The sequence below is a fragment of the Aquila chrysaetos genome, chromosome 8 (assembly GCF_900496995.4).
Source record: "Aquila chrysaetos chrysaetos chromosome 8, bAquChr1.4, whole genome shotgun sequence".
NCBI classification, from domain to species: Eukaryota; Metazoa; Chordata; class Aves; order Accipitriformes; family Accipitridae; genus Aquila; species Aquila chrysaetos.
Window position 1 is genome coordinate 15,212,037 of NC_044011.1, and position 13,672 is coordinate 15,225,708.

The 13,672-nt window shown below is 35.5% G+C and overlaps 1 protein-coding gene across 17 annotated transcripts in view; it reads right to left on the reverse strand.

Moving 5' to 3' along the window:
* The window catches only part of SYNE1 (spectrin repeat containing nuclear envelope protein 1), a 320,180-nt gene that overhangs the window by 221,007 nt on the left and 85,501 nt on the right, over positions 1 to 13,672 (reverse strand). For all 17 annotated transcript variants that reach the window (XM_030022683.2, XM_030022698.1, XM_030022689.2 and 14 more), the window contains 6 exons: positions 10,686 to 10,793; positions 9,756 to 9,893; positions 8,416 to 8,580; positions 5,187 to 5,299; positions 4,467 to 4,635; positions 694 to 790 (listed from right to left, as the gene is read on the reverse strand). In XM_030022683.2, coding sequence (XP_029878543.1) covers positions 694 to 790; positions 4,467 to 4,635; positions 5,187 to 5,299; positions 8,416 to 8,580; positions 9,756 to 9,893; positions 10,686 to 10,793 — 790 coding nt within the window. The remainder of the gene's footprint in view (positions 1 to 693; positions 791 to 4,466; positions 4,636 to 5,186; positions 5,300 to 8,415; positions 8,581 to 9,755; positions 9,894 to 10,685; positions 10,794 to 13,672) is intronic.

The following is a 13,672-nucleotide window of genomic DNA, read 5'->3' on the forward strand; positions in this document are numbered from 1 at the left end:
ACAGACATTATTATGTTATCTCCTCAGCAGAGATTAAAGTGATCTCATGTCTGTAACTATCTAGGTCAAATATTGACCTCATGCTCTCTCACTGAACTCAGCAGTGTTCAGGAATTACAGGAGGCAGCTGTTGAATCAGCTACCCATTTTTCTCATGTATATCCATACTTCAACTATCATTTGGGTTCCTCTCACAGGTTTTCACAGTTAATGAAGAATCTTCAATAAATCAGAGGATACTTTTGCTACTACAACTGTACTGGGACCAACTCTCTATTTGTCTTTTTCTAGTAAATGAAGCCAAGCCAGGGAGCATTTCCAGGCACCAGAACATGATCTTCCCTACTCCTAATTTAGTCTCTGGCACACTTTTGGCCCAATTCAACAACACTGAAACAATCCAGAAGTTAGCGTGGATCATGGACTTCTCTTATTAGGAAGTCTGAACATGACCACCCTCTTCTGGAGTTTAAGAAACCTTAACAGGAAGGCAGGCTTGCTCTGTACCAGGTGGCTTCATGCTAGAGAATACGCGAAATTGCTACCAGAGGCTGTAGCCTCTCCGGTGAACTGCAGCTGCTGTACAGCTCTGCTGCATGGAAGAAACAAAAATTAGGAGATCTTTTTAGAACATACTTATGTCTAAGGAGATTAAAATGGTGTCCCCATGATGAAAGAAACATAGGCATTTACCTGAACCATTTGCTTTGGCATACATTTCAGCTGCTCTTTTCAAGATCTGGTAAGTAACGTCATACTGCTCAAAGAACTTACTATTTTCAATAACAGACTGAAAAGAAAAAAAGATTACAACAGACAAAATAAAAGTAGATTTTAAGAATAATTTCCCTGAAATTACATCAGGACAGTGATGACAATTTTTAACTTCATTATTCCTCCATTCATTTTTTTGTCATTATAAAATAATATTTAAATTATCATCATTATAAAATAATATATAAATTTCACCTTTTCAAATTAATGGTACAGCAGACTCTGCCTTTACAAATACAGTTTATTTACTTTGTATATGGAAAGATTATTTAATATGTTCTTATTCTGCTAGTTGCTGACTTGCTGAAACTGACTAGCATATGATACTTTGCACGTGAAGAAACTGAGTAATTAATTTAAAAGTTATTTGATGGAAACTGTTTTACACTGAACTTTAACTGGAATAATTTTAATAAAAGAGAAAATTTCATCCATATAGGTCACCAGAAAAATCAAATCCAGTTAAACTTTAAAAATTGCTCCTGTATTAAGCCTTTGCAGAAAGGCAGGTTTCACATTAAGAGATGAAAAACATTTGACTTACCCTTCAGTTTTCCTTTACCTCCTTTCTAATTGGTAAAAATAAGATTAAGGAAACACTGCGCAAAGAGATTCTGTTTTTCCAAAGTGTGAGACAGCGCTTTGTCTTTGTGAGTGATGTTTTAGCCGTGTAATGTGTTATAGCACAATGAATAATTTATCTGGAAATATTTTGGTCACAAAGTTATGGCTCTTTATAATTTATGCCTCTTTATCCCTTATGGCAAATGACACTGATTTTTTTTTTATATGTCTTTCAGAAATGTTACTTCCTTTAAGTGTGATATGTAATTATATCTCTGTATTATGCAAGCATATTATATCTTGCATTACCACTGTTAAAAAAGGGAGAAAAACCTGCTTTTTTACAGGGCTTTTATATTGCCTTACCTAATGTACTTATCTAGAGTTTTCAAATGGTTTTGTAACTTATGCTGCCTTCCACGCCTCCTCAGTTACAGATCTACAAAATGAAGGCAAGTATATCTTGCATATGTCTACGCAAGCTTTGGAATGTCAGAATAGACAAAATTCTATGTGTACTAGTGCAATTTTGGTAAAACCAAGATTCAAATGAGGTCAAAGTTCAATGTACTTTGAAGAGGAGAATTCGATTTTGAGTATTCATCAACCCACATTATGTAACATGAAAAACAGTTTTAAGAATTAATCTGCCCGCCAGTATGTATCTAAAAATCTTCTATTTTGAAACCTTTTACATTTTCTATGTCAAATCACCACAGTTATCTAGTATGTAATTTAGAAATGTCTTTATAACCAAGGAACCTACAAGTCAAGGACAATCAGAATTTTTCTCTACTCTACTGTTTAAAAAAAAAAAAAATCTGGCATGTAGAAAGAACTACATGCTTTACCATGAATTATGTGACAAACACCTGACTTTCACTTTTGCCATACCCATACACATGGACATTTTACCCTGAACCAAAAACTGCAGAACTTCATATGAGAAAGTAAAAGACTGTATCAAATGACTTATATAATATTGATCTCAAAGGCAATCGGAAATATTTTCAAAAATTAAATATAGGTATTTTACTGATTAGTACTTTCTCCCATCTGACAAGATCCCTTAAAGAAAATATGTAGCTTTTCCCAAATACGTATAGTATACAGTGCTAAAAAAGTGCTAATACAGCAATGCCTAAACACAGTTCCGTGGGTTAAAATCCATGGATAACTGTACCCAGTATCTCCATTACAGCTGAGGCTTTGATACAGTATATTCTTCAGACTGATGGTGTATAATTTGTGCTGACCTTTACTTCGGGCATACGGCAGAGAGGTGAAAGAATACGGGATAAACTAACAAACACCACTTTCATTTTTAAGCTACAGTACAGTACATAAATATTCTCCAGGCATATGTTCTATCCAGATCCTAACTACGCATGTTCCTAGAATGCTGACATTGCTCAGTCTGCTTTGGCAGACAAACAAACTTACATTTTTATCTCCTACTAATATAAGTCAATGACTATACTGTACTGACTACAGCTTTCCTACGTAAGACTCCTAATTTACTGGAAGAGTAACACTTGGCTCTCAGTCCTAGAAAATTGCTCCTAGGTAAGCCAAAGCAAATAAAGTCTCTTTCCATCACTGGACACCTGGAAGGAGCCAGAAGTCAAGGCCATCAGGAATGAAACTAAGCTCTATTTATCTTCTTGTCCCAATTTCCTCATTCTGATGTGATGCAGTTTCATAAATGATGCAAGGAAGCATTTTCTTTCCCCTAATGACCATCTCAGCATTAGTGGTCTGAAGCACAAGAATAATTGAGGCAATTACAAAGTAACATACAAATTCACCACTTAATGTTCATTTTAAAGCAAAAAATAAGAAAGCGTATAAAATAATAATCCAAAAGTCAAGCTATCCACTTCCTCATTATTTGCCTTGTCACCTTGTAATAGTTTTTGTGACACTCTTAGAGAGCATACAAATGGACTATAACTCCTAGCTATTGCACAACACTCTAGCAAACTATGTTACTTTAAATAGCCATCTGAATTTTGCAAAGCTTCTCTAAAACAAGGCTTAACTCCTGAATTTTTATGTGTCCCTAACTGCTAAAGTTTAAACATAGAAAGCGAAAAGCGTGAACAGGTCTTCAATTCTCACTTTGTAGAGGAACTTTATCGAGCTTGAAGTTTTCTTCCAAAGGCATCGATAACTTTCTCCACACAATGTCCTGGCTCTGAACGGCTCTATAACTGTATGAATTCTTTCCAAACTGAATTTTCCTGTGCAATTTTCCTTGTATGGGTTAGATAGAAGGGGGGAAAAGAAGTATTTATCATAGCTCTGCTTTTGAAAGAATCCCTCACACCCTAATGTGGAAGTGCAGCAGTGGTACCATTCTACTACCAGCCACTTGGCACTGCAAGTGTGGATTTAACAAGACACAGCAGCATAAGAGTGAAAGGGAACATATCAACGAGCATTTATAAGTCAATAGCCTCTGTTTCTTAACATGATATATGGATGATGCAGAGCTGGATCAATCTCTTTCCCAAACAGAAATAAAGTAAATGGTTTAATATACTAATGCTGAGCAGAGGAAAAACTGTTCTTTAAAAGAATAAAATGACTCCCCTATCAGTATAGTAAGTTGAACAAGTACACAGAGGCAGCATAGCTTCTTTTTTTTTTTTTTCTTGATCTGGAAGACTTTAAAAAAAAACTACTGTGGGGTACTGCATGCCAAAAACATCCTCTATCTCTACACTTAATCTGTGTATAGTCACTATAAAGTGCACCTATGCAGTTGTAAAAGAAGATGAAATTAAGTTCTTCGGAATTGCTATCTAAGGTATGTAAAAATCTAGGATTTGGAACCTCCAGATATGCTTGGTAAGTTGATGGTCAGACAGTTAGCAGCTGGGACATTATTTCTGTTTTTGAAGAGATGGTGCAAAGAGAATAATTTTCATTTTTAGCCTTTTGACTAAAGTTCCTCCATGGGGAAGACAGATTCACCTCTGAAAACATATTCCATAAGAATGCAGTCATAAAGTTGATGACTGGCAAGGCTAATTTCTGTTTCTGTTCTTTTATTCATTTCTAGAACTCTTAAATATGACTGTTTCAAAAATAATTATAAGAAGAACACGACAACCCCAACTTACAATATAATTTTGAAGAAGTAGTTCCACCGACTCGCGCCTTCCATATTTGATAATCCATGATTTTAACTTTGATTCTGCAAGGACTAAGAGTGACAGTAGACGGTACTTCAGTTCCAGAAACTCCATCTTCAACAGATGGAGCTCAGATGAAGAGACAACAAAATTAAACCTATAAAATGAATCACACTGTAGCAAAATACAGCAATATTCATTTTTGCAGGAGAGACTGAAAGCTTTAGTGACATTTCAGATATTTTTCTAATCTTTCACCTAATTCAGAGTCTACAAACATTTAATTATGCATGATGATAATTCTGATAACTGCTCTTGAATAGCAAATTAATTAAATTTCTGTTTACTCATAGAAATCATCAGTTTACATCTGTTACTAAGTTTTGCAAAGTCATTTTTCTTTTCTTTTTCCACATGCATCTTGGCTGTTATTATATAACATTTCTTCCAGGGACAAGTAATAACAGAATCAATGTAAAAAAGTATTCCCTTCCCAAACCCTTAGCTTATTTTGATTTTTATCAATCTTTAAAGCATCATGCTTTTTGGTATATTTTTATGCATATTCTAGAAGGTTTTTCCTTCCAATTTTTTCATGCTTGCCACTGAGAAACATAACTAGACAGTGATGTCTACATGAACAGATTAAAAAGCAAACAGGTTCCCTTTCATTCACAGAGGGGTTTTATTTCAGATTGAAAGCCTTACCTCTCTGCCATATCCTCTAATTGGTCAGGTGGAACAGGCACTCCGTTAACAGACCTGGCCCCGTGGATCTCATGGAATGCCTTTTTGTGACCATCTATGTTTTTAAGCAGATCCTGATTTGATTTTAAGAAAGGGAGAGAGATTGAGAGAGTGGGGGGCGGGGGGGGGGGGGGAGAGAGAGGGGGGGAGAGAGAGAGACAAGGCTCACAGTAGGCTATCTAACTAATAAGCACAATTTTAAGCCTGCACTGATGACTCAATGTAGTTAACTATTTGATCATGCTCTCACATTTGCATGCAAGGTTAAGCACATCACAAAAGCATTTACATCAACTTGAACATTTACATAGGGAACCCCCTTATAAGATGCTCTGCTAAAGCTGTGTCTAACAATTATGTAAGATTTTAAAACAGAGCACACACTGCAAAGGTTTAACAAAACAAGAACTCTTAACTGTATTAAATAATCCCTGAAACGCAGTCTGCGAATACTCTAACATCACAACAGCATAATCTTGCTAAATTTACTCTTTACATCTTTATAACAGATACTAACCTTTATTATGTATAGATTCAAATTTTCAGCAACTATTCTGCTCTGCTATATATAGGCAGAAGATCCATAGCTCCTTATGTAAGTACGTATTTAATATTTAGTGAACTTTTCACTCTCTCAGCATCAAAAGATTTCAGGATCGCTCTCTCTATTTTACATGAACGAATGCAAAATATGGTACCCGACCTGTATTCCTGTGATAAGAATTGTACCGGCAAAAACCTTACAGCAGAGCACATTTCAACTGTAACTAAGCAACACTGCTTCAAACGGCTTCCTGGAGATTACATATTAAAATGAATGACTGGCAGTAGTCTTTGAATAGATAACGTAACAATAACACGTCAAGTCCCTGGCAGCTGAAGAGGACACAGAACAGTGGGTATTTTACTGCATAGAGGCAGCTCCTGGCACATAGTGCTCAGAAGCCTATTAGCAAAGGAAACCTTACAAAGGTCCCCCTTTCTCACCTGAGGGAACAAAATGCAGGCTTGTGCATTGATCACGGATATCTATTTATTCCTATGTGCTGAGGAAGGGTTCCTCCCCAGTCAACACCCAGTGTTTGCACAGCAGAAATTAACGGTAATTCACTGGCTCAGCTCACCAAATGTTCCCACCATCCCCATCAACCTGCCTATATTTTCATTGTTTTCCACTTCAGCCAACACCTTGTTGTGAAGAGAAACAAACTAGGCTTTCTCAGATGCAAGTGATGCACTGATTTTACCATGGTGAAAACCTCAGTGAAGGTATCCTGTGACTAACATACTCTCACATAAAGGAAAGACTTAGAACAAGTATCTCAGCTAGCTGCATTTGAGACCTTGCCAGACAAAAAGGGATGCCCCTAACATGCATTGGTAAGTCAAAATAAAACCCAGTAGTTTCAACTAACATCAATTGGAAGCCCATGAAAACTTTTATATAGTGTTCTCATGAGGTGCAATCCTGCTCTGCAAAATGACCATCAACAAGTACGTTGTTCTTAATTTCTGGATCTTGGTGGCAATATTAACTAAAATAAACTTAAAGTGCTTGCCTGATTCCATGAAGGTTTGTCTAAATAAGCTGGTACATTTATATTAGCTTCAAAATGGTCATAAGCTGTAAAGTTCACTAAAATAACCCATTGTCAGATGAGACAAAGATATAGAGAAAGTGATGATGTTATCTGAACAAACCCATAACAAACAAACCCCAACAACTTCCTAGGAAACAAGGACTGAAAAAAATACACTAATGCATTTCTGGTACTATCCAATAGCACATTAGGATTCATCAATGCAAATCTGAGCGACAAAACAAACTCCAGGAACAGATATAAATTGCACATGCTTCTCTTGAAGCTTTCTCCATCTCACTCCCATGGGAAAACTCCCCTGGCACAGACTAACCTAAATCAAAGTTTATTTGTTGGCATAGAAATTGCTCACCATGGCATTTCTGATGCAAAGAAAACACAGTTTAGGATAAACTCTTTTGTGTTTCTTATGAATGTATCAAAAGGAGGTCTATAGTGTTCACATTATAAGAACAAAAAAGTGTTTGACTTGCTTTTTTTTAAACAAATGTCAAATCTTACGAATCCTGAAACATTTGATGTTAACAAGAAGCTAATGAAATTTAGCATTACAAGAGACTAGACCTTGAAAGAAAACAGCATCTTCCTCATAGATTTTAATATTGTTTTGGTTAAATTTTATTAGCCACCATTTAAGTTAGAAGAGCTGCCACTGTTCTAATAAAGAGTAATCAGAAGACCCAACTGATCTTCCAGATAAACTACCATTGTCTGTCACAGCTGTTCCAAGATCACCATGAAAATTCTCAGCTTTTCATTATATGGCATTATTTTTAATAAAAAAGCCACACATATCTTAAACACAAAACATAACAAAACTACAATCAAGTTTTAAAATAGTAGCGATGGAGGAAAAAAAGCAATATAAAACTATACAGACTTACTGCTGCAAGTACATCCTTTCTCTACACTATCTTTTTCCTTTCTCCATCATATTTACTGGTTCAGTTTCTTTTATCATCTCACCAACAATTTCTGTCTGTATTTTTCTCATATATATTACGTAAATGCACAGACAAACCTCACAGTTTTGATTTTAAATGAGAACTTGGACTCAGCAAAGAATAATGGTAAAGTTATTTAAATTCATCTGGAAAAGTTTCCTGTTTACCACAGCAGAGGGGAATTCTTATGCTATTTGTCATCACAACACTATGAAAATTCACTTTATTCTATTTTTTCCCCAGTGCATATCACCTGCACTGACTATCAGCACACTTAGTACGTTTGCTCTTTCTTTCCTATTTCACCTACTAAGTTCATATTGGTTGAACAATGTACCCAGCTTGTGAGCTCTATATGGAATTTTTACCCAACAGAAATCCCAGAATAGGGGAACATTTAAAATATTGATACCTGATATCTTTCAGATAGAAGAAGCAGGAACATTCAAAAGCAATTTTTAATATTGCTTGTAAGATACACAGATATCACAGTTCAAGTCATCACTAGAAGACAGCTTTAGCTACCATCAGGATGACACTTCCCACGAAAACTATAAATAATAATCTTTCTTTGTATAGTAGGGATCATTTACAGCTTTGGAAACAATGACGTATAATGCACAGAATGAATGCATGTAGATCTACCTTGTGTTGTTCAAGCTTCCGGTGTATTGTATTTGCTGTTTCCTCATGAGCTTGGTGAATAGTTACTTCTTCCCTCAGAGCAGCCTCTGCTCTATAGAGCCAAGCACCTATGGTACCCAAAGGTGCAGGAAGAGATTTATCAAGGTGTATGTGCCAATCAAGTAGCTAGGAAATAAAAGTAAGAGGATTGAACTTCCTTGCTTGCTTAATTATACAAACTTGTATCTTGAGAAAAATCAGACTTTATGCTGTAAGACCAAAACCCCACATAATAGAGTATGTTTGAGACATAAACCTAGGTATATAACTTCACATTAGTTCTGAAATTATAGCATTCTCACAGGCAACAAAATCTCTCTAAGGATTCATTAATTCATGTATTTCCTTCCAGAATGGCAATTGAGTTACAAAACTGACCACATTTAAACTGGAAAAACTGACAAGCTAAAGATCTGGAATTTCATCAGTTAATAGGCACAGAAAGCGATGCGAGACCTTCTTCCACCCAATGTCATTTATTTCATGCTCTTGCATAAAATCTTTTTATCTCATTTTGAACATATTTTCCATGTGTAAAGTGCAAATGAGTCTCAAAGGACTGTTGAGTCAAGAATATAGCAGTAAAATACTGTGTCTTATTGCCAATCCCAGTTACAGGAGTGAAAAAATAATGAAAATTATGTCAAACCTCCAGAATATTTTTAAACAGATCCTCTGTTAAATATATGACATAAATAAAATCCATGAATATAGACTGAGTAATGATGATTTAAAACCTTCTTATTTGGGACAAACAATATAAGTCGCTTGGGATTTTTCCTTCAATTATTACAAAATTACTATCACAAATACTAATATTAATTTATTATCATTGCAACCAGGTCAAAAATAGCATTACAGCTTCATTTATTGATAAAGTATTCAGTATTACACAGATTTTTTTTTAAGTTGTATTAAAAAGCATTATATTAGAATTTCTCAGATAACTAGCAATTTACATTAAAACATTGCATTTTGAAGGGGCATTGTGCATACTTTGCTTTTTATCAACAATGTTTTGAACTTGGCTGAGCACTGTTAACACACTTTCAAATAAAGGGAAACCTCAAAGTATAGTCTTTTTCTTAAAGTTCATATTCTGTCTTTGAGCAATATTAAAGATGATAGTGCAGTAAACGTTCCCAAAACAAATGCAAAATAAATTAACAGTGCTAGAAACTTGGTCCATTTTTAGGTTCCTAATGCCTAATAAAATCAATAGCAAACAGGTGTCTTAATGATTTTAAATTCTCATCCTTCATTTAATAAAAAAATATATAGCATAATAATTTTCAACTTACCCTGGAAGAAACTCTGTCCCATGCTTGCTTCACCATAGCTTGATCAAGTGATAATTTACCATCTTTCCTTAATGACTGGGTTACAAGTTCAATCTGTTTCCTTTTTACCTCATATTGTACTCTGAAATGCTTAAAAGACTGCACAAAGAGAAAATCAAATCAATGTAGCAGAGGGTCAAAGAATTAAATTCTTCAACATTTATGGAGTACTACAACCTATGACAATTTTGTGCTGATAGAAATCCTAATCCTTCCCAAAGAGGAGTACAGCAGTAAACTTGTATATTTACACTGAAATGCATTTTATTAAAGGTTTTAATAGACTGTAGAACCCTCCAGGGAAATATAGGTAGGACTTTTTTATGTCCCTTCAGTTATTAGATGCCTGAACCCTATGTGAAAGGAAATAATAATTGATCAGATAACTACCAAATGGATTAAATGCTACTTGGGACAGACAGTGGCTGCTTTTAGAGAACAGCTGAGCTTCTGGAGAAAATTTAGGTAAAAATTTATATTGCTGATTTAGACATTAACCTTTGAGAGAAGGGTAAAAATGAAGTTCTAAGCCCTGTCCTCTCCACTTGTCACCTCAACCAGCCTTCAGTCATACCTCCCATCTGAGCTATATCACGCAGGATCTGGAAGGACTGTACAGACACATGCTCACTTCTAACTAGGACAGTCCTTCTTCACACTGCTAGAAAAAGCTCTGTGTTAGGCAAACCATCTGTGCACTGTTCTACGTAGCAAAGCTGGAGCTGACATTATAATTCCTCCACCAATAAAAGCCAAGACAGTCTGTGTCCTTATTTCTTTAAACTACAGTAAATTGACTTGCATATATACAGATTGCATAAAATACTGCAGTATGTTACACATAATGATGACAATACTGTCTTATCATACAAAATGTTCCCTACTGCTTACCTGGTATTTCTCCTGTAAGCTTGTTTCTGCCACCTGTGCTCGGGCTAAGTCTCTTTCAAATTGTTCTGCCCACACCTTTAGGTCTCTCAGCATCAGTCTGTCTTCCTTCTATGATTTAGTACAACCACACACACAAAAAACATTCCAGCCTATTAGTAGAGGTGTCAGATATAGCCCAGAAATTAACATCTCTCTAGCAAGTCAAGGTCACTAGTTGTAGTGACAGCCAATGGAACATCTGGGCCCAATTCTCTCATGACTTATCTTCATACAGTCTAACTGAAAAGCACTTCCTGAGTTTTAAGATGAGAACTCAGCATCTAGACATGAGTCTTACAGCGGTGAAATCATGACAATTTGGGACATTGCAGTGTCAGAGATATTACTTGCAGTTCTCATCTGATGTTAAACTAACACAAAGTACTTTAAATATACCGCAACAGCTAATTTTAGTCTTCCACATATTTGCAGAGTCAGTTTTCAGTAAAAGTTAATTGAGCTGAGACAGGAGAGGATTTTATCATCTTTTACCACCATTTTATTATCTGGTCTGCTATTGCTGAAAAAACAAGTTATTTTCTGAGTGACTTCAGGGCAATCCTTGACATCAAGCTCCAAGTTCAGAAGTTGGCAAAATATTTTGATAGAGAATGTTTTAACAAGGAAAATGAAAAGAAAACTGTATTCAGTTTCTTTTCCTTCCATGCCATTTTATGGCTTTGAAGAACAGCATATCTGTTTTACAGTTCTGCTTTAACACTTCAGTCTGTCATGGCACTGTTGCTTTGCAGGTCTGCAAAGTTCTCTGCAGAATTCAGTGACCTGGCAGTGAATAGAAAAATACTAACAGGAAATCTCAGGTCTGTAAGCATGTTATATGAGAAGGTTAGCAGACAACAGAAACTTTTTTGGTGCACTGTGTAAGCAGGCTAATCAAGTAGGATACAAATGTCTGTCTTGGATTTCCAACCAATGAACCATATGTGCTGTCTGTTAATCAGAAGCTACTCTTTGAAACCAAAGAAACCATATTACTGTACAATTTGTCAGAAACAGATCTATTACATAATGCGAACAAACGAAACACCACATCAAATGAATTAATCACCTAAAATGAGTAATTAAGTTTCAAGCATTACATGAGAGAAGAAAAACTGGACCATGTGATAAAAAAGAATAGCCACTGACTGTACTTAAGAACAAAGTACTTTCTTTTAAGAAAAGATCCTAACTTGGGAAAGGAGCCAATTATGGTTCCTTTCTTTGAAAGCTGCCTCAAATATGTAAAATATAACTTCTCTTCCTAATTTAAAAAATGTAGAGCTATTGCTTCACTTCAGCTGAGGAAAGGACAGCATCCTCCGACAGGAAACAAAACCTCCTTTGATGTATTTCTATCAATTCTCTTAACTGATCCTCTACTCAAAACAGGAGTGGTTGATTGGACAGAATTTGCACAACAGATTGTGCAAATATCATAGGTATTACATCTGTTAACTCGCTACGTAAATTCTTAGCTGGGTAGTCTCAGCAAGGTTGTTAGAGCAGCTGTACTGGAACAAAGTTCACTATAGCTCATGCTCCTGTCTTCTGACACTCGCCAAAAACTTGTATCTGAGAAACAGTACAGGACACATGCAACACTTCCTTGCTCCAGCTATTTGTAATGCTGGGATTTCCTTGACTGCACATAGTGTCCCAAGAAGCCAAAACTCCCAGTACTTCCAACTTCTCAAATAATTTAAATATAGGGAAGGAGAATAAAATTCCTACTCTTCTGGTCTGATAGTTGGCTCTGTGTGTGGAAAAATAACATCAAGATTCTTTGAGAAAAACAGCAAAGCCAGGACTACTCCCCTATGAGGAGAAGAATATAAGAGGAGAGAATTCTTTACTCATTCAGCCATCAAAAAAAGAATTTTGGTATTAAATGCACTCCATTCATTAGAAGTTATAACTTTAGTGAGACTGTTGAAATCTCTATTAGTATTTAGCTGTCAGCTACATAAAGGCAATACTAAACTATGCATCTTAACGGATTGAAAGTCCTATAACAACCCTACTAACTGAAACTTTAAGATATTCTTGAAGTCAGGAAGAGAATAAGTGTGTCACAATGCTGTGTATATTACTTCTAGTTCACACTATAAATTCAGTTTTGTAAAACACTGGCTTTTATTCTTCTATGGCTCACATTCTTACTGCTGAGGAGCACCTCCTTAAGGTAAATCTTTGTAAGAGCATCTGTGTGGCTGCAACTGTTCATACAGCAATGTGAGCAAAATAGGTATTTTGCAAGATTCTTGTCAACAGAGCTTAAAAATTTAATAATGGCTAAAACCTGGTCTGACCAAATCTTTTGAAATATAATATCACCAGGATCAAGAACACCTCTATGGTACCTGAAGGTAAAGAACACAGAAACAGCCGTGCCTCTCTTAAATCACATACCATTTCTCTGACATTAAGTGAAAAAATAAAGTTAACTGGTGGCATTGAGTCTTCTGTGATTCTTTTTTTTTTACTATTTAGTTTGACAATATTTTGTTTACTTTTTTTAATTGCAGAATATGTAGGTGTTGCAGTAACTACCTAACTGAATGCCATTAAAGACATTGAGCAACAATGCATGATAAGCATTTTATTTATTTATTCATATATTTTCACAGGTTTCCAGTTCAGTGCACCGCTTATCACCTGCAAACTTGGTTCAATGGTCCTTGGTTGATACAAAAACATTTTAAAGTCTCAGTTTGGGTAACTGACATAAAAGATTCACTTTCTTAGACACCAAGGCACCTGTCACCAACACCAGGTTGAATGAGCTATCATTCTTAAAACAAGATTTTAATTTTAAAACAAGACTTTCATTAGTGCCTAGTGGTTCTTACTCTTAGTAAAAAAGTATCAAAAGGATACTGTTACAGACATGTAAACTATTTTCTAAAGCCTGTACATCTGAAGTAACATACAGATCAGAACATAAA